The sequence below is a fragment of the Marmota monax genome, unplaced genomic scaffold (genome assembly GCF_021218885.2).
Source record: "Marmota monax isolate L192 unplaced genomic scaffold, Marmota_monax_Labrador192_F-V1.1 WCK01_AAM20220418_F8-fsc00201, whole genome shotgun sequence".
NCBI classification, from domain to species: Eukaryota; Metazoa; Chordata; class Mammalia; order Rodentia; family Sciuridae; genus Marmota; species Marmota monax.
Window position 1 is genome coordinate 942455 of NW_026695150.1, and position 26558 is coordinate 969012.

At 39.9% G+C, this 26558-nt stretch overlaps 1 protein-coding gene across 8 annotated transcripts in view; it reads left to right on the plus strand.

Moving 5' to 3' along the window:
• Positions 1-646: 646 nt before the first annotated feature.
• Positions 647-26558, plus strand: part of Zcchc2 (zinc finger CCHC-type containing 2) — a 57914-nt gene continuing 32002 nt past the window's right edge. For all 8 annotated transcript variants that reach the window (XR_006848143.1, XR_006848146.1, XR_006848147.1 and 5 more), the window contains exons 1-5: positions 647-1600; positions 15152-15263; positions 17866-17942; positions 20049-20120; positions 24824-24936. Coding sequence is in view for 2 of the 8 variants with exons in the window: in XM_046428183.2 (XP_046284139.1) it covers positions 662-1600; positions 15152-15263; positions 17866-17942; positions 20049-20120; positions 24824-24936 (1313 nt within the window). In the remaining 6 variants the exon portion in view is untranslated. The remainder of the gene's footprint in view (positions 1601-15151; positions 15264-17865; positions 17943-20048; positions 20121-24823; positions 24937-26558) is intronic.

Here is a 26558-nt window from a genome sequence, read left to right on the forward strand (position 1 = left end):
CTCCTCTAACTTGAGCCTCTCACGCTTCTCCCCGTGCCCTGGTGAGACCACTTAGCCCCACCGTCTCACCCGGTCTCCTCCAGCCACAGGAAACGACAGACATTAGGACCTCGCGGAAGTCGCAAGAGAAGCCAGCCAGGCAGCAGTTGGGCGTGGCTTCTCCGAGAAAGGCGGTCCCTGGGGCGGAGAGATCTACGTAACCGTCAGCTCAGATCTCTGATTGGCTGAATTGCAGTGCGCGGAGCCCGCAAGCGTCTCCGCCCGGCCCAGCCGCTCCTCCTCCTCTCCCAGCCGCTGGGTCTTTGCCGGCTCGCGAGGGAACCGCTCAGGCGCCGCCGCCCCAGCCCAGTGCGGACGACAGAGAGGGGAGGCGGAAGGAGGACACGCTTGCTCTCTCCCACCCGCACCAGGGCTCCCATTGCCGGCGCGGAGCCCAGGGGGAGGAGCCGCTGCGGGCACGCCCCGCCTCCGGCCCGGGAAGAGGACGCCAGCGACCCCGCCGGCCGGCCGCCGCCCCCCTCGCCGGTCGAGACCCACCCCCGGCCCTCCCCCGGCGGCATGGAGGGGCCCCACTCCTGACGGCCGCGCCGCCGCCTCGGCCCCCGCCCCACGGCCCCTCCCGCCCGCCCCCGCTCGCATGTCCGCGCCGCCCTAGCCGAGGATGCTGAGGATGAAGCTGCCGCTGAAGCCGACGCACCCTGCTGAGCCGCCGCCCGAGGTGGAGGAGCCCGAGGCGGACGCGCGGCCGGGCGCGAAGGCGCCGCCGCGCCGTCGCCGCGACTGCCGCCCCCCGCCGCCACCGCCGCCGCCCGCGGGCCCGCCGCGGGGTCTCCAGCCTCCGCAGCCGCCGCTGCCCCGGGGGCTCGGGCCGCCTGTTGCTGGCGGGGCGGCGGCGGGGGCGGGCATGCCGGGCGGCGGCGGGGGACCCGCGGCGGCGCTGCGCGAACAGGAACGAGTGTACGAGTGGTTCGGGTTGGTGCTGGGTTCGGCTCAGCGCCTGGAGTTCATGTGCGGGCTGCTGGACCTGTGCAACCCGCTGGAGCTGCGCTTCCTCGGCTCGTGCCTGGAGGACCTGGCGCGCAAGGACTACCACTACCTGCGCGATTCCGAGGCCAAGGCCAACGGCCTCTTGGACCCAGGGCCTCTGGCTGACTTCCGAGAGCCCGCCGTGCGCTCGCGCCTCATCGTCTACCTGGCGTTACTGGGCTCGGAAAACCGGGAGGCTGCCGGCCGCCTTCACCGCCTCCTGCCCCAGGTGGACTCGGTGCTCAAGAGCCTGCGCGCGGCCCGCGGCGAGGGTTCGCGGTGTGCCGCGGAGGACGAGACGGGTGGCGAGGACGGCAACGGCGAGCAGGATGCCGAGAAGGACGGCTCCGGCCTGGAAGGCGGCGGCGCCGAGCCCGGGGCAGGAGGCGGGCTCGGCTTCAGGGCCCAGGAGGAACTGCTGTTGCTCTTCACCATGGCTTCGCTGCACCCGGCTTTCTCCTTCCATCAGCGGGTCACCCTGAGGGAGCATCTGGAAAGGCTCCGCACCGCGCTCCGTGGGGGCCCCGAAGAAACGGAGGTGGAGTCGTGCAACTTTGCCGGCTCCAGGGCCCAGGTAAGGCGCGCGGAGCCTCCCGGGATTCGCGGTTCAGTCAGTGCCGCGACGGCCTCTCGGGCCTCGCCCTGGAACGCCCCTTGACCTAGCCCCATTCTGGTGCAGGTGGCTCGGGATTCCCACCCCGAGGCTCACAGCCTGGGAGTCCTGGTCTTCGTTTTGATGGGCCGTTCAGTTCCCCTCCCTCCCCCCACCCCATGCACACAGAGCCACCCGCCATAACAGAATGCTCTAGAAGTCTGCTCCGTGCCACGGAAGACGTGTAGCTCCCAGCCCAGGGCCCTTTTCGGACGGAGGGTCTCGGGACGTTTTTGGCCTGGAGCATCTCTGCGCACTAGGTGTAGGGGAAAAGTGGAGCGCTAGAAGAGCCTGGCAACGGCAATCTAGCCCTGGGCAGTGCCTACCTCCCCTTTTTGGCTACTGGTCTTAAAGCTCTACCTTACTCCCAGGGGGAGGTGACCGAAAGGTGTTGCCTTTATCTTTGGCATAAAGGGACTGTTTTTTTTTTTTTTTTTTGTTGTTGTTGTTATTTTTAATGCCAGTGTATGTATTCAGTGGAGTCGTGTAGGTCATTTGGAATAGGAATTCAGAGAACTTGGTACTCGCAGAAGAAACCCGATGTGGAGATATGTGAATTGACAGAACTAAGTGGTAAGGCAGGTGGTCTGGATAAAGAAACCTTTTGGAGGGTCGTCCGGTTATGCCCTTTATAACCAACTTTCTAACACTGGAATATCTGTTGGCCTTTATTATAGTCATTAATATTGTCCAAGAGAGTTATTTAAACGCCAAAGTAAAGTAGATGAGAATCTAGATGAGCCACTTGTCACAAACATTAAACAAATGAATTTTTATAGAGCTATGAAAATTTATTTAGGCCTAATAAAGGCCTTGAAAGTGACAATTTAAGGGAGAAGGGGGGTAGGTTTCAGAGTAAATACGATGTACATTAAGAGCTTATTTTTGTGGATCAGACTTTTCAAAATATTGATTTGGATGTCGTGCATTTTAACTTTAGTGATCTCTAGGATGCTGTAGTTGAAAAGGGGATTTCCCACCTCACTTCAAAGTTAATTCAACTTATGTATTTGCTGTCATTGACTGTCCTAGTGCTAAAATTGGGGATTATGTTTCATTAACGGTTGTGTGAACTCAGTACCCATGGACTCAAGTCATTTGGGGGCTGAAAAGTACTTAACAGAATTTAGGCTGAGCGCCTCCTTTAAACTACCAGGATTCTGTGAAGTGACTAATTTACGGTGTAGAATTACCAAGCTCAGGTATAGTAATGCTAGTCCTAGCATTTTCTTGTTGAGTGTGAATTTTTACTATTCTCCAGTGTCTGTGTTCTACTAGCATACAAGTGTGTGTAATGATGTAAAGCTCATTCCACCCTTAATCCTACTCACCAATATATCTGAAAAGATGCAGCATAGCCATTAAAAAAAGAAAGCATGAATGCAGTCAGGCACAATGCTTAGTTAGATATCCTAACATTCTTTTTGTAATAGTGTATATTGTAAAGATAACCTGGAATTCTGGATCTGATGAACTGTCTCACAACCGGAACCGCTTGTATCATTCCATTCATACCATCCAATAAGGATAACAGAGTACACCGCTGATTTTGGATTTTCAAATTCTAGACTTTTTTTTTACCTTTTTTTCTTTAAATTTTTGCTCTTAATACGAATATTGTAAAGCAAGTAGACCAAGGGAAGCCATGTGTGCTAACCAGAGTAATGAGATTTTTAGCTTGACCGCAGTGCATGGCCTTTTCTGGCAACCAGTGCGTGCTGGGAGGAGTGGACAAAGCAGGTTCGGCATCCTGCCATTAATTTCAGCACATTAGTTCTCAGGAAGTGCGGTGCTGTGGCCATCAATTGGAGTGGGGAAATAAATCATAGGGGGTACATTGTACTACAGGTGACATCGAAGGCTATTTCTAGACGCTTAGTATGATGAACTTTTTTCTCTGGGAGTTTGGGGTGGTACCATCATTTCTGTCTTATTAGTTACGACCCCGCATTTTCTGCTTATTAGAGTGGCCTCCGAGTCCTTCAGGTGTGGCTCCTTTGGGCCTTGAAGTCGTTTTGGCGGATCTTGTTGCCCCTAGGCTGTCACTCTGAGGCTGCTGGTGCTGATTTAAATCCTCCTTCACTGCAGTCCACCCCAGCTGTTCCTCTGCCTTGCGCCACCATGGGTCCCCAGGGAGGGAGGGCCTACCTCGGAGTTTGTTGGGAGGAGCCCGAGGCTCGCGCATTCAGCCCGTGGAGGCGCCGTCGCCCGCGGGAGAATTTGGCGGTCACGCGCCGGCGTGGGCCGGCAGACTGCGGTGTGGGCCTGTCCCGCAGGCTCCTCCCTCTCCCACCCCCGCAAGATGGCGGCCGCGCGCCCCCACGTGACCGTGCCGGGTCCCCGGGAGGGCAGGCCGCGCCCGCCGCGCCCACCGCGCCCACTGCGCCCCTGCCCCGCATGCTCTGGGACCGCTAGGCCGTGATGGTACCGTAGGAAACGGGCAATTCGTAGGGCATCCCTTTCCTGCCCCGGAAGTAACCTTGTGGTGACAAGCAACTTCTGATTGCTTAGGAATCCTGTTTTTTTCTTATTGCTGCTCAGACGAAGCTCTTTGGTCTTCCAAAGGGCGTGTTTTCACCCCCACTAAATGGATAAAATAAGAGTTTTCTCCTAATTTTCTATTTAAGAAAAATTATAATAGACCAAAATAGTGTTCCTGGCTCCCTCAAGATTTGTTTCATGTAATATGAAGCAGTTTCTCTTAATTTAAAAAAAAAAAAAAACACGACGTTTACAAGTAGAACATGCTTTTTCCCTTATTTTTTTTTTAAAAACTATGGTATATTATAGTTATAATAGTGGTGTTCATTATGCCATACTCTGACATACAGCTAATTTGACCAATCTCATTCCCTGTATCTCCTCTTTCCCATTGCTTCCTATTTACTTGCTTTACTAATCTCTCCTATTGTTTTAAATAGTGGTTTATAATATTTATATTATTGGGGTTCATTGTGGTATAATCACACATGGACCAAGAGCATAATTTGGTAGATTTCATAGAAAGTGCATTTCGATATTAGTTACAAGCCTTAGAATTTGCCCCCTTTCAGCACATAAGTGTCATGGTTACAATGTTAATAGTTGAGATGACAAGTCCACAGATTACCACTAGAATATACTCACTGGGTCATATTAGAAAACAAAAAGATTGAACGAGTATGTTTTTACATTTTGTCATTTCCAGAGGATTTTAATTTTCAATGTGATTTGGATGATGTCTTGGTAAATGTTACATCCAATAACTTATATAGATTTCAGTAAGTTTATGAATAGTAGTGAAAATACTCATTAATAATGTCCTACAAAATATGTGTGATTGGTGTAGTTAGACCACATGTATAGTATAGTATAGTATAGTATAGTGTAGTTGAAAACACCTGACTGGTTTCAGAAATAGGTCTCTTTATATTACTAGGAAGCTACATTATTAAGTATGTGTTAGGAACAGGAAACTGCCTAAGTATTTTAAAGGTTACTAGCATCGTTGGTGCTTCATTGAGGAGACACCAAACAAGACAAGCTTCCTATGTTTGCATGCTTAAGACACTGAGGTATTTATGAGCATGGATATTCTAATATTGGAGCTTTATCCCCCCCAAATAGCAATAAAAATATGTAAGAAACATAAAATAAATAGACATTGTAGTGGTGTCAGGATTATGAGTTTAGCCATTCTCTGGTGGTTGAGTTTTCAGGATCCTTAAATTTTAGTTGCCTGACTTAGCAAATAGTACTAAAATTTGAATGAAGGATAAAAACTTTTAACACTAAGACACGCAATGCTATATTTTAATGTCATTTAAGCCCATAAATCATGTTTGAACTCAGTATCATTTGAACTTTCAAGAATTCATTGGCTGCGGCTTATTAAAATTAGTAAAGTTACTAAAAAAAAAAGTTCAAAATTGTTACTTTTTCTTAGTATAAATTATCTTTATCATACTTGGTAGACCAAATATTTTCACAAATTTTGCAATACAGATAATGCTGGGACCTGAAAAAGAAAATTGAAAGATTTGAACACAAATGTTGTTACTTCTAGAAAGCTTGATTGCCAACTAGAATAGAGGGAACATCTACGTAAAATGAGGACAGTTTGTTAAGATTTCTGTTGTATTAGACTAAAAAGATGCTTTTAAAAAAATTATTTCAAAAGAATAGTTTTAATGCTTACTGGCATTAGATACCTTTATTTCATTCATTGACTACTGCTAGAATATTTGATATTTTAAAGTGTATCATTGGAGCAGTGGGCCTGTGTAAGGATTCCTCACTTAAACCATTGGGTATGATAACAGTACTAGTATTTGAATTGTTGAATTCAGTGACCAAGTACTCTGGTGTCTGCTACATGGTCTTCAGTAAACATGAACAATTTTAGGTAGAAGATTAGCTTTGCATGGAAGTCAGTAGCAGGTAGTTGTGGATATAGAATCTCAAGAGTGTGGAGCAAGAATAACCTGCAACTGCAGCAAAGAATAAAGGAATAAAAGCAGCAGTTTAGTTATAAGAGCCTTTGGAAGAGGTTTTTTAAAATATCCTAATTAAGTAGTGATTATTTTAATAGCAAGTAATCACTAAAATTTTGTGTATCTTTCCCCAGGTATATTTTTTCTGTACAATGGTTTTCTCAGATAAAAACCCTGAGGGCAAGTGTCATACTAAGGGTGCTGGGGGGGGGGGGGAGAGGGTGGAAAGGAAGCAAATTTTTTTCAAGTTAACTAAGATATGTTTATATCTATGTATCTACATAGAAATTTTTCTTTACTACTTTTTCTTTCTTCTTTTTTTTTTGCGGGGGTGGGGGGCATTGAAAGTATGTTTGTAGAGGCAATCAAAAAGCCTTGAGCTATAGCCATGTTTAATAGAGCCCTTGTTAGAGGTTTAAATTCAAGGTCTTCTACTAGTTCTGTAATATTAACCAGGCCACTAAAACCCCCAGGCCTCATTCTTGTCTGTAAAGTGGGGATGGTAACTACCTTTTGAGGTTGTAGTGATTGAATTAGTAAGTTGCATAATAATTTCACACTGTATCATGAACACCATTCACAGTTGAAAATAATGTTTAGTGCAGTTTTCTTTTCCACTAAGGTACAGCCTCCCATTTTCAGGAATGTGGATTTTTTTTCCTTTGCTTTTCCACTTAGTGAAAGTCTCTGTGGTGGAGTATTTCGTATATATTTCTTTATTGCTATTGGACAGATTGATGTTCAGAAGGATGTACTGTTAAAAAGGCAGTATTTGAGACACATTTATTTGGGACTATTATTTTTCACCAGGAATCTGTTAAAACCTGAAAGGAAGCAATTCTCTGAATTACAGATCATTAAAATATGTTCTTCCTGTATTGTATTAGGAATGGGGAAAATACATTTTTTTTTTGAGAATTTCAATATTTATTTTTTAGTTATCGGCGGACACAACATCCTTGTTTTGTATGTGGTGCTGAGGATCGAACCCGGGCCGCACGCATGCCAGGCAAGCGCGCTACTGCTTGAGCCACATCCCCAGCCCCGGAAAATACATATTTTGAATTTGGAATATCATGAATTACCGTGCAATTATAATCTACTTAAATCTTTAACCAGTTTTCATATTTAACTAGGAAACTATTCTGTAAGTTAAAGCTGTTTTGAAGTTTTGTTAAATTACATGAAGAAAATTTTTATATTTTCTCTTTATAGATGTTATCAAGCTGGCTAATTTTTGAGGCTTATTTAAATTTTTTTTTTTTTTTTTTTTTTTTTTTTTTTTAGAAATGTTAAGTTTGTTGTTTTGAAAACAAGCAAAAAGGCCTGTAATTACTCTCAGCATACAGGGTTTTAATGTTAGTGGCTATATTGTTCATTAAGGAAGACTGTATGTAGTAGTAGTACTTAACCAGAATTCTTTGTGACAGAAGCCTCCTTCATTCGGGAACTATTTTTGGTTCCTATTTTTGTAAATTGTCATTGTAGAAGGGAAGTGCCTGGTCAGGTGTTTATGTTACAGGTGGTAGAGCCTTGGGCCCTTGGTAGTCCATTTCCTTCTGTTCCTATGCTCCAGGGAATAAGTGACCTTTAATTCTTTTCCACTTGTCTTGGTTCATTAGAACTGTCTGATGCTCATTCAGGTGGTTTATTTGAGGTGAGATTTAGGTTTTGAAGGGTCATTTTCCAAGCTTGAGTGCCTAGTATAAGATAGGGATAGCATACTCATCTAATTTATATAACTAGTGTGAAGAAAATATGGCAATAATGTACATGAAAATGCTGGGTAAACAGAGTGAGGTACATACATTGTTCAAAGAATGATTAGCACAATTTGGCTGAAATGGATAAATAAAACTATAGATGTTTAAATAGATAATAAGTGGTTGGGCTACAGAGGGCCTTGAAGGGCCCATTAAAGGACTAGGTTGTCAACGGGTCTCATGTGAGCCAATGAAAATATTTGTGTGTGCACATGCCTGTGTAATCTCCCTGAAGGTCAGCTGTCACTTTAAACTTAATCTGTCTTAAAAGAACACATCATTGATAAAAAAGGATCTTCCAAATCATTCAGTGCTCTCATTATATTTCAGTCACCCAGGTTTGCTTGATCACCTTAATCCTCTTCTCCCCTCATGTCCTGGCTGCCCTTTCCTTATTCTTGCTGACACTGTTCTATTTTGGGACTTTGGGCCTAGACACTTACAGTAGTCCCCTGATTCCCTGTCTTCAGCCCTTCCACTGTTTTGGATACTATTACTAGATACATCTTCCTAAATCAGTATTTCATCATTCTATGATTATGGACCCTGGCCTCTAATAGGTCTTTGACTTACTGTCCCATTTATCCACTCTTTCTTCACATGTCTTGCCTTTCACTTGGGCTGGGTTCGTGCCATCACCTCTTGCATGATGTTCTTTCTAATTATCCTTTTGGCAGTCTTATAAGATTCTTTGCCAATTTCAAATTCTAGTAGCACATGTATTCTGTTAGAGTTTTGGTACTTCTATAATTCTTTATGTTATTGTTATTTTTTTTAAAGAGAAAGAATTTTTTAATATTTATTTTTTAGTTTTCGGTGGATACAACATCTTTATTTTATTTTTATGTGGTGCTGAGGATCGAACCCAGCACCCTGTGCATGCCAGGTGAGCGCGCTACCTCTTGAGCCACATCCCCAGCCCCTATTTTTTTTTTTTTTTGGTTCTTTTTAAACTATGTATACATGACAGTAGAATTCATTTTGATACAATTGTACAAGTATGGAATATATATTCTAGTTAGAACCCCATTCATATGGATGTACATGATAGAGGATTCACTATGGTATATTTGTATAAGTACATAGGAAAATTATTTTGGATTCATTTCACTGGCTTTCCTTTTCCTATCCCCCTCCTTTACCTTCATTCCCTTTCATTTAACTTGATCTGTTTTCCTCTCTCCCCCTTATTGTGTTAGCTTCCACATATCAGCAAAAACAGTTGACCTTTGTTTTTTGGGGGGCTGGCTTATTTCACTTACCACATAGTCCATCCATTTACTTGCAAATGTTATTTTGGCTGAGTAATACTCCATTGTGTATATATACCACAATTTCTTTATACATTCATCTGTTAAAGGCATTTAGGTTGGTTCCATAGCTTAGCAATTGTGTATTGAGCTGCTATAAACATAAATGTGGCTACGTCACTATAGTATGCTGATTTTAAATCTTTTGGCTGTAAACCGAGGAGTGGGATAGTTGGGTCAACGGAAATGGTGGTTCCGTTCCTAATTTTTTGAGGAATCTCCATACTTCTTTCCAGAGTGGTTGCACCAATTTGCAGTCCCACCAGCAATGTGTGAGTGCTCCTTTTTTATATTTTTAAATATTTTTATTTTATTTATTTATTATTTTTGTAGTACTGACGATGGAACCTAGTACCTCACTCGTGCTAAGGCAAGTGCTCTACCACTGAGCTAAAACTGCAATGCAGCCCCATGAGTGTACCTCCCTTCAATATCCTCACTAAGGTTTATTGTTACTTGTATTCTTGATAATTGCCATTTTGATTAGAGTGAGATGAAATCTCAGTGTAATTTTAATTTTCATTTCTCTCATTGCTAGGGATGTTGAACATTTTTTCGTATATTGACCATTTGTGTTTCTTCTTCTGAGAAGTATCTATTCAGTTCCTTTGCCCATTTATTGATTGGGTTATTTGGGTATTTGATGCTAAGTTTTGTGAGTTCTTTGTATATACTGGAAATTAACGCTCTTGAGGGGCAGGTGGCAAAGATTCTGTCCCATTCTGTATGCTTTTTTTTTTCACGTTCTTGATTGTTTCCTTTGTGAAGAAACCTTTTAGTTTGATGCCATCCCATTTATTGATTATTGAGTACCTCCTGTGCTTTAGGAGTCTTATTAAGGAAGTCAGTTCCTGAGCCAATATGTTAAGAGTGTTGGGGCGTCATTTGAGTTGAGTTTTGTGCAGGGTGAGTGAGGGGTTAAATTTTATTCGACTACAAGCTGGGCACAGTGGCACCCACCTGTAATCTCACCAGGTCTAGAGGCTGAGGCAGGAGGATTGTAAGTTCAAAGCCAGCCTCAGCAAAAGCAAGGCACTAAGCAACTCAGTGAGACCCTGTCTCTAAATAAACTACAAAAAACAGGGCTGGAGATGTGGCTTAGTGGTCAAGTGCCCCTGAATTTAATCCCTTTACCCCCCCCCCCACAAATATTTCATTCTACTGCATATGGATTTCCAGTTTTCCCAGCAATGTTCATTTTATTTTGTACCATGTATATAATATTTGTATTATTTTAACATATAAACTGATCTTTCCTACTAGATATTTTAAGTTTTCCTGAAGATTATGCATTATATCTCATTTTTATCAGCATTGCATATATCATAAGTGCTCAGTCATAATCTCATATACTTAAACTTTTCAAATATTGTTCCAAAAATACCAGTATGATAAACTGCTTTAAGACTAAGTGCATCAGGCAGTGATTTGTGTGTGTGTGTGTGTGTGTGTGTGTGTTGGGCGGGGGTGTGGGGGACTTATTTTGAATTGTACTTACCCAGGTACTTTATAAAATATTTGCTGCCATATAGTATAGTCATTCTTGCTTTGGAAATAATAAAAGGAATTCTTTCTTTAGATAAAGAGTGTGTTATGGTACAGATTTGAAACAAACCTTCAGTGTTGAATAGTGGTGTTTATTAAATATTATTTCAAAATTTGACCATTTGTACTCCCTCAATAAACTTTTGTGTGTGGGATGCATAAATTGGTACAAACCTGATAGGACTAAGTTACAATTTCCTTATTCTTTGGGTAGTTGAGTGTGTGGCCTCCAATGTTTGATTTTCAGTTTGTGATTTGCTTGAGAGGTGATGTGAGTCACTTGTGGAGTTGGGATAGTACCTTGCTTGCGGTTAGTACGTTAAATGCTTTGGTCACTGGAGTGAGCACTGTATAAAAATATGTGTTGTGGAATTTTTATGTTTCTTGTTAAGGCTGTCTAAATTGGGATAGTTTCCCACAGTATAACTGATTTTTGTTTTAATGGTTCTTGAGGGGACAGTATAATCACAAATAGACCAAATACTATAAGGTTTGGGAGCACTTTCTTGAGAAGGAGCCCATCCCATATTCAGAGGGGCTGCCCAGTGATATGAGTAATTTTGTTGGATTGGGGAAGTGGTTTGGTTATCTTAGGGTAAGTGCCTGTTCTCACAGGTGCAGGTAATGCCAAATCCTAATATAGCATTTCCCAGCGCTGGAATACTGATAGCCACTCTCTGTTGGGGCTAGTAAATACCAAAATTCTGATCTCTCACTCCTGTGTGAGTTCTATAAATAGCTTTTAAATTTAGTCCAAGTGGTTTGGTACATGATATTTCATGGGTTGATGCATTTAGGTCCTTGGATAGAAGCTCAGACTCTATTTTATCCCTAGTTTATTGAACAGGGGGCTTTTGTTTGATTGATATTTATTTATTTTTATTTTTTATTTATTTTTGGTGGTTTGGGAGATCAAACCCAGGGCCTCACATGTGCTGGTCAGGTGTTCTACCACTAAGGTATATCCCCAGCCCTGTAAAATGTGTTCCTTTTATTTTTATATATTTTTTATATTTATTTTTTAGTTATAGGTGGACACATATCTTTATTTTATTTTTATGTGGTGCTGATGATTTAGTACCTCACACATGCCAGGCAAACACTCTACCACTGAGCCACAACCCCAGCCCTTAAATCATGTTCTTAAAGTTAACTTCAGTTTTTAAAATTGTGATTTTTGATTATGAAGCAAACTACTTTCTCATGATTGCTTCAGTTGTTTTTGGAGGCAGTATGCTCGTTTTAATTTTTATTATGTGAAAATATACATATGATTTGCCACATCACCCCTTTTTGAGTGTATAGTTCAGTGGCATTAAATCTGTTTACATTGTTGTGCAGCTATCAGCATCTCCATCTCCAGAACTTTTCTCTCATCCTAAACTGTGACTCTGTACATGTTAAACAGTTCCTTATACCCTCTCCCCCAGCCCATGGTAACCATTATTATTGTCTTTTCTTTTTGGTATGGGGTGCTTTACCATTAGCCACCTCTCTAGCCCTTTTTATTTTTTGAGACAGAGTCACTAAGTTGCTTAGGGCCTTGCTAAGTTGCTGAGACTGGCCTTGAATTTGTGATCCTCCTGCTTCAGCCTCCTAAGTTGCTGGGATTACAGTCATGTACTGTCATACCTGGCCCATTATTATAATTTCTTTGAGTTTAATAACATAACTTTTAAGTGGAATAATATTTGTTCTTTTGTGTCTTACTTATTTCACTTGAGTACTGTCCTCAAGACTCACCCATATCATAGTATCAGAATTCCATTCCTTTTAACGCTGAGTAATATACAGTCATGTATATACCACATTTTATCTATTCATTCATCAGTGGACATTTGAATTGTTTCCACCTTGTGGCTGTTGTGAATAATGCAGCTGTGAATAGTTGTGTGCAAATTATATTTGAGGGAAAGCAGTTCTTTTGAGCATATATCCAGAAATAGAATTGCTGGATCATATGGTGATTCTTTGTTTAATTGTTTTTAGGAACTGCCATATTGTCTTTCATAGTGACTGTACCATTTCATATTCCCACCATCAGTGCATCAGGGTTTGTACATCAGGGTTTGTGCATCAGGGTATCCACATCCACACTAGCACTTGTTTTCTGTGTTTAGATAATAACCATCCTAATGGGTATAAAGTGATATCTCATTGTGGTTTTGATTTGCCTGTCCCTTATGAAGAGTGTTGTTTTGCATATTTTTCATTTATTTGTATTTGAAAGAGTGTTTTTTGGAGGGAGTACTGGGGATTGAACTCAGTGGCACTCAACCACTGAGCCACAGCCTATTGTATATTTTATTTAGAGACAGGGTCTCACTGAGTTGCTTAGCACCTTGCTTTTGCTGAGGCTGGCTTTGAACTAGCTATCCTTTTGTCTCAGCCTCCCACCTCAGCCTCCAGAGCTACTGGAATTACACCACGGCCGGCAAGACTGTTCTTTTTAAGTTTTGTACCACCTGTGAGCAATGTAAGAAATGGTTGACCCTAGGCAAGAAGCTTCTTTCAGTTAACACAACAATTTGAGAGAGGATTATGACACTTTATTTCTGTTTCCTCCCCTCCCCTCCCCCCCAGGACTTTGTGCACACTAAGCAGACATTCTGCCACTGATCTATACCCCTAGCTCCACATTTCTGTCGATTTTTGATATACTTCAAGCAGTGTTGAGTTTTTCAGAAACAAAGTCCCTCTTAGGCAAATGTGATCCTACAACTTTATAATGAAAGATAATATGTCCTGGGTTAGGGTATAATAATTTGGTTATTATTAAAGGAATTCATATGTACATTTAAAAAAAATATTGAAAATTGATAAATGCCATTAAACTAAACATTTCCAAGGTTGGATGTTGAAATAAAAGGTCTGTGTTCTTCTCATTAGATGGTTCTTTATTGTGGGTTTCAGAAGACACTGTTAGGCTGAAGCTTAGTTCCCAAGAGTATAATGTGGTGCTTTATTCCCACAAATAGAGCTGTCAACTGGCAGCTCATACTCCTCATCAGACTAGAGAGTGTGATTATATAGGAGAGCAAAGTACCTTAAATGGAGATTCTTGGGAATTTTAAAGTTTTTGGATCACTTCATTTCTTTACACAACTAAAAAATCAATGCAGATATATAGAAATGTGATTGGTTCTTGAAACTGTGAGTCAATTTTGATGAGTGGTGTTTTCGATTCTGAAGGGATAAGGTCTATTTTATTTTTTGGTTTAATATGTCATAGTAACAATATGTACATAATAGTGCTTTAATTATGGAAAGCTGTAAGATTAGCATGCTCTTTATTACTACAAGCAGCAGATCTCCTAGGCATAAACTAGTTCATTATTGATTGGTGGAGCCAACTCAATTAGGTTTGCTGTTAGAAGATGTGTTAGTCAGCTTTTTGTTGCTGTGATCAAATACCTGACCAGAACAGCTTAGAGGAAGAAAAGTTTATTTTGTGCTCACAGTTTCAAAGGTCTTAGTCCAAGTTGGTTGATTCCATTGCTCTGAGCATGAGGTGAGGATGAACATCATGGTGGAAAAGTATGGTGGAGGAAAGCTGCTCAGCTCCTGGCAGCTGGGAAGCAGTGAGGAGGGGCCAGGGACAGATATAGGCCAAGGCCATGCCAACAGTGACCTGTTTCCTCCAGCCATGCCTTCTCTTCCTACAGTTACCACCCAGTAGTCCATTCAAATTATTAACCCATCAAATGGATTAATTCATTACATCTCTCATAATCTAATCATTTCATCTCTAAACATTGCTACATGGAGCATCATGTTGCCAACATATGAGCTTTTGGGAGGCCCTTCATATCCAAACTGTAACAGATGACTTGATCTTACTAGTAAATTCACTATCCATATACATTCTTCACATTCTTGTTTTAAAAAAAAATCACATGTATTAATAATAACTTTTGTAAAACTTTTTCCTAACAGAGCATCATTAGTCTGTTACTAAAACCAAGCAATGAGTGAAAATTCTGTAATGATTACTGTTAAAGTAAAAATGCCCTTACCTTTGGATGATTAACATGAAGGGTACCTTTTCCTATGTATCTTCCTTTGATTCTGGTTCAGTGTGGTATAGAATTGACATCACTAGCAACTCTGAATAGCAATATGCAGTTTTTATGTTACATAACAGCTGGGAAAGTAAGTAATTGATAGGGTATTTCTGTTAAATGAAGATAAACATTGATAATTCTTTTACTGGTGGCTTTGACACTTTGTGCCCTTTTGCCCTTAGTGTGTGATCACTTACTTGATCTCTAAAATTTGCTACTAAAGTGATTACCTAAAACTTTAAGAATTTACTCCGTTTTATTTTTATGGGATGAATTATTCTGTGGTGTAGATTAATATGTCCCTCCTTTTCTTCTCTAGAATGACACTGCTCATGGTGATTACTTGCAAAGTAATGAGACTAGTTTGATAGAACAAGCCCCAATACCTCAGGATGGACTTACCGTGGCACCTCATAGAGCTCAGCGAGAAGGTATGCTTCCTCTGTTGAAAACTTAAAATATGGAGTACTGTTTACACTGATGATTAATTCTTCACTTCCTTTTTAGAGTAGTAAAATCCTGCTTGTCCTAGGTTTCATTTAAAAGCCAGTCCTCCCAGTTCTGCCCTCTACATTCTGGGCTCCTCCCTGTTCTTCAGCCATGGCTTGTTGGAGCATGCTCTTATTTGTTCTGTCTCATAGTTGTCTTTTTGGCTGTATTGCAAACCTAGTCATGTGCTTCCAGAGGGCAAAGACTATTCTAGTCCCAAAATATTTAGTAGAGCCCTTTACAAAAACCTATAGAATGTACTTAATGTCTACTGAGAAAACAAGTTTTACAGAGTTCAGTGTAAGAGTGAATAAATTGTTCACAAATCCATTTTCACTGCAATATGACATTTTTAAGTAGAATGGGATAGGAGATGAAAAGACATTGCCATATAAAAAGAAATGAGCTTGGATATTCTCTTTGCATTTTTAGAGTCTGTTAGCCTATATTGGGAGAAAAGTTCAAGTGTAGGCTGCCATCTAGGCTCTAGAAGAAATAAGAATACAATAAGCACTATACTTGGTTATAACAACTTTGAGTTTATGTCAGTATGTCTTCTTTTAGTCACAGTAATAATCCTTTCTGTGTAATTCATTTTTCCTTATAGAGGAGAAAGGGGATGTTTAATGATTTAAAAAGTTTCTGTAATTATCACTTCTGTTTGTACTATCACAGTACTCCTGTCTCTCCAACTAAACTACTTTAATCATAAAGACTTCTTCAGTTAAGCTCATTGAACATATATGAATGACCAGTGAAAGTCCCTTTGTCTTAATAAAGTATTTTAGAAAAACAAAGACTATATCCAAATGACAGTAATTAACTATAAGGTGGTATAGATGATTTTTCTTATATTCCCAACTTTTTAAAAAGTGAATATAATACGTGCTGTTTAATTTTAATTTATGAGGGTTAAGGCATTCTCAGCCATCCCTTGCCACATACTCTCCTGTTTTATCTTGATTCTGGTAGATAACAGCAAGTATTCAAGCTGAAATTCAAGCTGAAACTATATCATGTTCCCATGTCTTATAGTGCCATCATGTCTTTTTCTGCTAAACTAAATTGAAATCTGCCTCTCCCCCCCAAAAAAGTTTCTTTGACCCTTAAATCCAAAGATTTGCAGAGGTAGAGCTGTTTTATTTCTGAACATGAATTAGTTCCCAAGGGTTTTATTTAATAGCATCATTCTTTAAGTAATTCAATAGTTTTGGGAGACAGCAGACTCTCCCATCCCCACCTTGGTTTTTATAATACTGTACAGGTCTTAGGAGTTACAGGCTTCTCATCTGGATTTTAAGATTTCTTTGATCTCCATCCTTAAAATACCTGGCCCAGAAGCAGGCTCCCAAACACTGTGTTTGGAAGCTGACACCAAGCCCTGATCATGCTCCCTGTGTTTACCACGAGCACCTTTCCGTGCATATTTCTGTATTTTATGCTTTGTGCCACCTTTCTCAATGCCCACCTTCCATAGTCTGTGGCAGTCTTATCTCCTCCTCTCTTCTATTGTCACTGTGTATGTTCTATCTATTTCATCTATTTTAACTTTTTCTAGAGCAAATAAATCCTCCTCTTCCCTCCCTAATGCCTGTTCCCCTAAATCCAACAGTGACCCACCATATTCTATTGTTTTCTTTCCTAACGTCTTCCTTGTAACCTGTATATATTCGTTATTGTCAGCCTCTGGTGTTACCTCCCTACTGATTAAGGGCTTCTTCTGTTTATACACTGAACAATAATCTGATTTTCTTACTTTATACTCAGTAGATTGGCCCTTTGCCAGTAGGCTTTTTTAATTTGATTTATTTCCTAAGGTGACGATTTTACCAAAGCAGGTTTAAAATGAGTAGTTGGAGGTTTGTACATTTGCTTTCTTCATGAGTAAACTGATTATTAGTTGAATTCAGAGTAATTATTTTTAAGTTTAATGTCACTGATGTCTCCTAGTTTATTATAAATTGTGGAAAGTTTTGCTGTAACAAACCTTTGTAGTTCACATTAAGTTCAGTTTGTATACTAATTTATAGTGTATAATATTAAGGGCCACATTTGAGAAAAATGACTAATTAGAAATTTTTGTCAGCTTGTTATCTGTTAAGTATTTTTTTTTACTAAAAATTAAAATGTTTTCTAAAGTTTTTACCTAGTGTGTATAAATAATTGAAACCAAATTGAGTTGATCCTAAAAGGCTCTGTTTGTGGTAATCTTAATAAAGTTTTAAAAATTATCATTTAGAAAGATATTTTCAGTACAAGCATCTTTTATTATTACTATTATTATTTTTTGAATCTTTGATGTTAGCAGAGTGCTTGACACTGGGTAGGCACTTAGCATGTTGAAGGCATGTAGAAAAAAATTACTTCGTAGATGAGCATCATATTGCTGTGGCTCTGTTTTACTTCATGACTTACGGCTAGGAGTAAAGATAAAGTAAATAGTTTGATTACTAAAGAGTTGTTAAATTATAGGGTTACTTTGGGTAACTGAAGTGCATGTCTCATCCCTATAGCACAAGTCAGTGTGTGTGTTTTTTCTTTCAGCTGTACACATCGAGAAGATAATGTTGAAAGGAGTCCAGAGAAAAAGGGCTGACAAATTTTGGGAGTACACTTTCAAAGTAAGCTATTCTCACCCACAAAAGATATTTCATATACCTTGCTAAGTGAGTTTTGGAAGAACTTATGGCAGTTTTGCTAATTTAAGGGAAATATCTTTTTTTTACACACACATATATGTATATATCTGCTTTTTAAGTAAGGAAATGTGCTGTTTTCAGTATACACTGCATGGTTTGCCAATTTTTTGTTAAGATGTATCACATTAAAATTACAGTGGCAATTTTATTAAATAGAAATTAAAACCTTAGATTTAAGGAGACAGTTAATATGTAAGAGATACTGTTAAAAAGCAAACATTTTCACCAATATTTTTGAAATCAAGACCACAGGCTTTGTCTCTCCTGGCATTGTTTTTCCATTCTGCTGGCGATGTTTCTTCCTCTCCTTTCTCTGATGTCGGTAGTCCTTGTGTGTTGTGGCTGCTCTCAGTCGTCTGTCCTTGAGTCAGCTCTCTGAATAACCATGGAACCCAGCTCTGCTACTGCCAGGATACAACTTCTAGGTCTCCTTTTTGCCTGTTGACTGTGGCAGATTCCTTGTCCACATCTTCCCAGCTTCTCCTGCTGGGGCTTCACTGTCCTTCCTTTTCTCTAAGCCTGGACCACACAGGTGCTGAAGCCAGGTGGAATGTGGTCATGTTTCTGTGCTGCTTTGCTTCAGTCCTCCTCCCTGGCATGGCATTGTTTGCCAGATTTCAGCTGTACCTCTCTCAGAGTCCCTTCTGACCCTCTGGCAGAAAGTTTCCTCTTTTATCCAAGGTTTTCTACAATCATACCTCTTGCAGTAAATTATCATCTTGTGAAGAGAAGGTGTCTTTATCATCTGTCTTGCTCAGTACAGTTGTTGAATGAATTTCAGGACTCTGGCTTCTACTCTGAAGGAGAAATAGCCTTGATTTTCAGGTTTCCAGTCTCCAGATGTCTCACTGTGGCAGTGTTCTACTCTTTGCCCTGGATGCTTGGCATCCTGGTTCTCCTTTGGTTGCCAGAGCTTCACTGTAACCTTGCTCTGAACCAAGGCCTGAGTTACATACAGCTCAATGCTCCTTCTCAGAGGGCCTCCTTGACATCATAGCTACCCTTGTTCAGTGCCTTGTTCCTCTTCTCAGTAGCACTGATTACTGAGGGAAATTCTTATGCATTCATTTGATTTTATCTGCCTCTGGCATAAGACTGTGAATTCCAGCTTATGGAAGCATCCACTTTCTTGTCCATTTCTATGTCCCCTGACACAAGAGTCAGACTGTGCTAAGAAGCTTCTTAATAAACAAACACTTGAATTTTAATATAGATTGTTTTGAAGGTTGCTGGATAAAATTTCACTTGTAAGTACCAGATTAATTACGACATAATTAATTGATAAGGCTTAGATATAAGCATAGCTCAGGGTAGAAATTATTAATGGGCCACAATGGAGTCTACTAATGTAAAAGTAATCCAAAGGTCAAACAGTGTATAGGTTCCAGTTCTAGCTCTTGTGCTTCCTTAGATTGTACCTCAGTAAATTTACCTTTTTGAGCTTTAATTTCTCCATCTGAAAATGGAGGTGTTCATAGCTGCATCTTACTCGGATTTTAAAGATATGAGATAATGATGAAGTCACCTCATAAACCATATTTCTCCTAAAAATATGAAATCGTACTACCAAAAAGGGGCAGTATACTCCAGTTGTTTTTCTTAATGATGTATATGTAGTAAGTTTCAGTTGATAGAACTTTTGTCTTTAAAAGCATAGACATATACTATAAGAATGTCATTTTAGAGTCCTATAATGTTACCAAAAAATGAAGACATTTCCTTTGTGAAAAAATTACTAAAGCAGTCACATTTTACGGCTGCTTTAAACACACACACACACACGCACACACACACACACACACACACACTCACATCATGCAAATTGAAAAAGTTATTGGAAAACTTTTGAACAAAATTTCAATGTACAATTAATTTAAAAACTTGGAAGAAATATGACAACAGTAGATGAACTTTATATTTCTAATTGTTAATAAAATTTAAGTAAGGCCCTTTGTTTTACATGCAGCTTTTTTCTAGCCAGTTCCTGCTTAAACAATAACCATACAATATGTGTTTTTTTTAAATCAGGTAAATTGGTCTGATCTTTCAGTCACAACAGTAACAAAAACCCACCAGGAACTACAGGAATTCCTACTGAAGGTAAAAATTACAGATTTTGTTGCTAAAATGATTTTTACATAATATACCAGAATCAAAAAATTTCAATGTCAAAAGAAGCACCAAAAAAATTAAAATACCTAGATAAAGGTTGGCTCCGAACTCTGAACATAGCTATAGAAAATACCATGTTATCTGAATGTAAGTTTTCTTATCTTACATAACTAACATAAGGAAATGATAAAGATATCTCCATGCTTAAAAAAATGCAGCCAGGCACCATAGCACACACTTGTAATCCCAGGGACTCAGGAAGCTGAGATAGGAAGATGGCAAGTTTGAGGGTCAGCCCTGGCAATTTAGCAAGACCCTGTCTCAAAAATTATAAAAAGGGTTGGGGATATAGGGATATAGCTCAGTGGTAAAGCACTTCTGGGCTTAATGCCCAATAACCCCTTCCCACCCAAATGAAATCTTATTCCTAGTTCCTTACAGAGATGTACATTGTTGGGTCCTGCTTGCAAGGATACTGTCTTTGACAGGTGGGTATGCAAAACAAGATGGAGTTTGTTTTCTTATAGTACCTAACAACTGTTCAGCCTTCTTTGTGGGCTTCCTTAACTCTTCCTCCATTTCCTCTTTTAGTTCTAGCTCCTCCTACCTACCCTTATCATGTAATCTTCAAACTGTAGGGAATTAAGAAGATAATACTAACGTGTTATGTAGATTTGTATAGGTGAAAGGTATCTGGAGTTGTTTTGTTCAAACACCTGTTTCTTTTATATTAACTTGATTTTATTTAAAAAAAGTATGGGTAAAGATAAATATTAAAAGGAGAGAATAAGTTTAAATGATCAGTAAGCAAACATTTTAAGTTTATTAATAGGAAGATAAAGCAGAAAGTTCAGAAATAAGAACATTGCCAATTCAGTTACTAAGTTTTAGATAAACTATAGTTATTTAACCTAGGCCATCTGAAATTTTCAGACCAAGGCTGTTTTTCAGGTTGTTTGCTTGAAAGCATGTTCTCTTCAGATCATTTGTCCATTCATTCTTAAATCTGTAAGAGACTGGTTTTCATCAGTGTGCAGGACTTTGAACAGCAGATAAGAGGCTGTTTCTCTGAGGATCCCATAGTTAGTATGCTGTTAGTTCACCTGGATTTCTTGTTAGTCCCTTTGAATGAAGTAGCTTGCAGGGATGATTTGAGTGGTTCCATTGTCCTGTGGTTTATTTTAAACAAACTCTTTCAATTAAGCCTAAGTATTCCTTCACCCACTCAAGTTAGTGACTTTCCTGCACATAAAGATGGGGGCAAGTTTTATTTATTTCCACTCACCAGAGGTCTTGTCCCTCTTATGACTGAAGTTCCAAAAAGCTTAATGAGGGAGAAGAGAGTTGTTGAAGGAGTGGGCCTGTGAACGCTGGCATTCAACTGCTGAATTTAGTGTTCATCATAGCCAATAGAAAGCAAGGGAAAAGAGTGGCCATGATTCAGCCAATCCTAGTCAATAAGGCAACACAAAAATGAGCTCCTGGATGGCATTCAGATTATTGAAGAGATAGGTAGAGCTTCCCCCATTCCACCTCCACATATACTTTTAAAATTTCTTCTACTTACACATCATTACCCTAGATACATGTATGATTGCACAAATGGTGTAACTCTACTTCGTGTATAACCAGAGAAGCGGAAAATTCTGCTCCATTTGTGTATAATGAGTTGAAGAGCTTTTTACTGTTATACATAACTGATTAGAACTAATGAAAAAAAAATAGGTGAAAAAAATTTTTTCTTATTTCTAACTCTCCTGACTCTTGATTAGATAAATTTATCAAACTTTAAGGGCAAGTAATTATGAGCAGCTGTATATTTAGGCTGGGAAACAACATTCTCTCATTTCCCTTATCCTGTTGTCCTTTCCATGACACAATTCTAATGCTGCAGTGTGAGTTGCAGGCCATACAGAGCTAAGGCCAAGAAGTCTTGGAATAGGGGCCGAGCACTGTCATCTTTCAAGGCCTTATTACCTGATACCAGTTTGTGTGTGGAGTTACCACCTACTTGTCCATCTCTCTGGGAGAATTCAATGAGGGAGCACATAGCCCACCCCAGCCTGTGGCCTGGCCGCTTTCTCTTATTGGGTTTCCTTCCCTAAGCTTCGTCTATTTTGTGTCTTGACAGGTTAAATTTTTTCAATCAATCACACACTTTTTGTGAAAGCCATATGCTTTACAAAAAAATAAATAAATAAAACAGCCCCAAGTATGTAATTCACTCTTCAGAATCATGACAGTGATTCTCCTGCTTAGCTAACACTTGAGATACTAATCTTCCAAAATAGCATATACGCCTCCCAGTTACATGAAATAATCTGCAGCATTGTTATTTGTAGAAATAAATTGCCTGTTGTAAGAGACGTATTCTAGGTATACCTTTTCCTTTTTCCTTTTTACCTTTCTTTTAACATCTTGCAAAACTTCCAGAGCAGAACCTGCCCTTTTGATGACCTGCACATACCAACACCCTTTTTAGCTTGTGTGGATGCTGTTGAGGTCAGGGCTGTTGATTCCTTTTCCCCGTGGAAATAGCCTCGTCTGTCCTCTACATCCTGGCGCCTTCTCTGGTTTTGTTTTTATTACCAGAATGTCAGCTCTGTGAGGACAGGGATTTTTTTATCTTCCTTTACCTCTGTATCCATGGTTCCTGAAACAGTAGCTTAGCACTCAGTAGGAATTTAAATGTCACTGACTGACTGAAAGGTGTTAGAGAATTTGAATTGTAACGAAATTTTTTTAATTTTTTTTTTATTGTAGATGGACACAATACCTTTATTTTTTTATTTGCTTATGTGGTCCAAGGATCAAGTCAGTGCCTCATACATGCTAGGCAAGCACTCTACCACTGAGCTACAACCCCAGCCCCTGTAATGAGGTTTTTATAAATGGTTGTATATTAGGCCACAGTGTTTTTAAACATAAACTTGTATATCAAGGTACAAAAACCTTTTATTAGTCAGAGCTTGTGCTGAAGCTAACACCACCTCCAGAGTTGGGAGGCTGGGTAGACTAGAGCTGAGATTGAGAAGGAAGAAAATTCAAAACAAGGTACTAAAATATAAAAGACATGATTTACAGCTGTATTTTTAGCCAATATGCTTCCTTTAGGACTGGAAATAGGCCCTGGAAATTGAAGATAAAAACCACTTGAAAAAGCATTAGTTTGCAAAGATTGATGACTACATATCCACACTCTGCCCAGTGAACACAGTGTCATTGTCTTGAGGGAAATTTATGTACTGTTGCCTTCAATATTTAGAGCAGCTGTCAGTGATCCAGTAATTGAAGTGGACTTCTCTGGTAAAGCTGTTTTTCTTTGGCTGTGTCCATGAGTAGAAATTATATTTAAAATTAGTGATATGATGAATGCTTAGTGTCAGAAATCTTTTTTAAAATGCTAATATCAAGTATAAATATTGAAATGAATAGTAAATTGTTTGGAAAATGTGTCCATCCAGAATTTGTTTCTTCCATTAGTGTTCAGAGAATATGGTTTCAGTGGGGGGTGTGAATACCATTTTTCCAGGTTTATTAACAAGAGGAGCTTCATTCTGAGGGACCATCTTGATTCCAGGTCTGCTGTGCCTAAAAATTAGTAGTGCTTTATGATGCCTTTATTAAAGATCCCTTTTCTCAGTTGTTAACCAGAATAATGTGTTAATGGTTCTACTCTTAATTTTAATGAAAGTGCCACTAAAATGTAAAACATTGAATTCTTCAAAGAATTGGAAAGTTAGTTTTACAAAGAACTGGTTTACTGGGGGATTTTAAAGTGTAAACCAGTTAAATAAAATGACAGAATTTGAATTTGGTTTTTAATTTTTTTCTTATGTTTTAATTTTTTTTATTTTTAAAATTTGTTCTAATTAGTTATCCATGACAGTAGATGGATTTTAACACATTATATTGGATTTTAATTTAAAAATTTTCTTGGCCAAGTGATGGGGGGGGGCGGTTCTAGCAGACTGCTGAAAGGGCATCTCCATGATATTGAGTAAAACCTCTCTAGTGCTTTTGATGGAAATAATGTTGACTTTCATCCAGCTGTCATAATTTGGTTATTTATTTGGGGCACAGTGTTGGTATTCTGATGTTGATGAAATTAACATGTAAAACAAGCGACCCAAAAGTGGTAACTATAAAGGCAGTGATAACAACTTTTGGGAATAGTCTTCCAGGACAAAAATAATATCAGTTATGCTATGCAAAATGCTGAGTTTAACTCAGACCTCGGTGTGGGTGTTACTGCAGTGGGACATGTGTTGAGATACATGTGGTGTATACCAGAGGCGTGTTGAACATTTCCAGGTTCCTTTGCATCTCAGCAATCCCCAAGATGTGACCAGAAAGAGTCATTCAGTGTCTTTTTCTTTCTTTCTTTTTTTTTAGTCGTTGATGGACCTTTATTTTATTTATTTTTATGTGGTGCTGAGGATTGAATCCAGTGTCTCACACATGCTAGGCAAGAGTCTACCACTGGGCTACAACCCCAGCCCATTATTGAGTGTCTTAAGGGAAAGACCCATGCTGCTTCAATATTGGGTCCTCAGTCATGAAGGTTTGGAAAAAGAACTGCTTTTGGATGATTAATGAGCAGGAGTTTTTATCTCTGTTTTATAATTCTGATTTGTAACATCTTGCCAGTAAATGAGAAACTTACCTTGAACATTGCTTTTCTTTCCTAGCTTCCAAAGGAATTGTCTTCAGAGACTTTTGACAAGACCATTTTAAGAGCCCTGAATCAGGGTTCCTTGAAAAGAGAGGAGAGGCGACACCCTGACCTGGAGCCCATCCTAAGGTATCAGATTACCTGACTTGATGCCTCCACTCAGCTCAGCGGGTGCTGAGAGTCAGCTTTTAAGGGAGGTTACAGAGATTTCTCTAGAGTACTTTGTAAATCGGACATTTTAATCCTTGTGCTATTTAGGTGTAGGCTCACAGTAAAAATACCAAACTTGCTTTGCAATTGTACCCTTCATTTCTCTAATATCATAAAATGTTGCTTCTTCTAAGATTTGAAAATATTAAATAAAGCCTTTTATTTTCTCTAAATTTATTGGAAAGTGGAACTTGGGAGATGCTTTAATGTCCAGTAAGAAGATTGGACTGATAGATGAGAAGTGAAAGGAATCAAACCTTTGCTGCTGGCTGCCATTTGCTTTTCTGGAGCCCAGTACTGGTTGAGGTCAGGTTTTTGCTTTCATGTGGTTGTTTGGCCATTGGAAAAGGTGGGTGTAGGTGAGGTGAGAATTAATATGATGCCAGGAACATGTAAAGCCTCTCTTAGATATACTCCCATAGTCTTCCATGTGCCATTAGAGGAAGAACTTGAAGATACAGGTGAAGGAGGAATTTGGTAGCACATAAGCACACCCATATGGCTTAGGATCAGGGTCCCTGCAAAGGTATGGGCATTTCATGGTGGAAAATTGAGGGATTTTTTGCCTAATGTTTTCTATTTTCTCTAAAGGGTTGCATAAGAAAGGATAAACTGAGGTTAAGAGATCAAATGCTCGAGAATAGAGGGGGCTTAAAACCTTTATAGGGATCTGGAGGACAACCTGATGAAAGAAAGCTAGTAAGCTGAACAAGGCATGGCATCACGGTGAAGATCAGTACTTATGTAATGGTATCAATCTACCTCTTTTGCATATTTAAAATCTTTCCAACAATTCTGGCCCAGGTATATACGGAAAGCACATGGTTGAATTTGTTCTAGATGGGGGCTTTCTTGGATGTAACAATAGAATAATAAGTCAAGGGAATTGAGGGAGAATGTTCATTTTCTAACAAATGAGGCACAGTCAGATCTACGTTGTGCTGGGAAGCATGAGATAGGTGGGTCTGATAGAGTGGACTACTGTGCTTGGAGAATAATTGTCTTGGGAGTAATTGGGTAATCAAGCAGAGTCCAGTTGGGGTTAGAGAATGAGATGTCTGAGGAATGGATCTTGAGGTGGGACAGTTGTCTGTGGTGTTGGAGGATAGAGTATGCTTTGGGCAGTCATCCCCCTCATCCCTCACTGAAGACTTCTCTTTAAAAGAGAAATTCAGAAATAATAGCCAAGGAGGCAAATGCTATTTTATTGGAAACTGATAGTTATTAATAAGTAAATTAAGTCGAAGTGATGCTGGAGCCCATATGGCTTAGGGTCAGGGCTTAATTGAGACTCCTTTTGTCTGCTCTCTGAACCTAAAGCTGCCTGAGTTAGGAAGCAGACTTCCCAGGGTCGGGAGAGAACCAGGTATGTGTATCACTTAGTGTAATGGCCCTTCCCTCATGAGAAAGGGGCTGGCCCCAGAGAGTATTCTCAGGATAGGTGGGCCTGAGAAGGAAGGAAGGTTTTGTCTTCCATGGAAACAGCAAAAAAAAAAAACTGGGAGGGGGAGAATATTTTCATTGTTTGACAAACTTCAGAG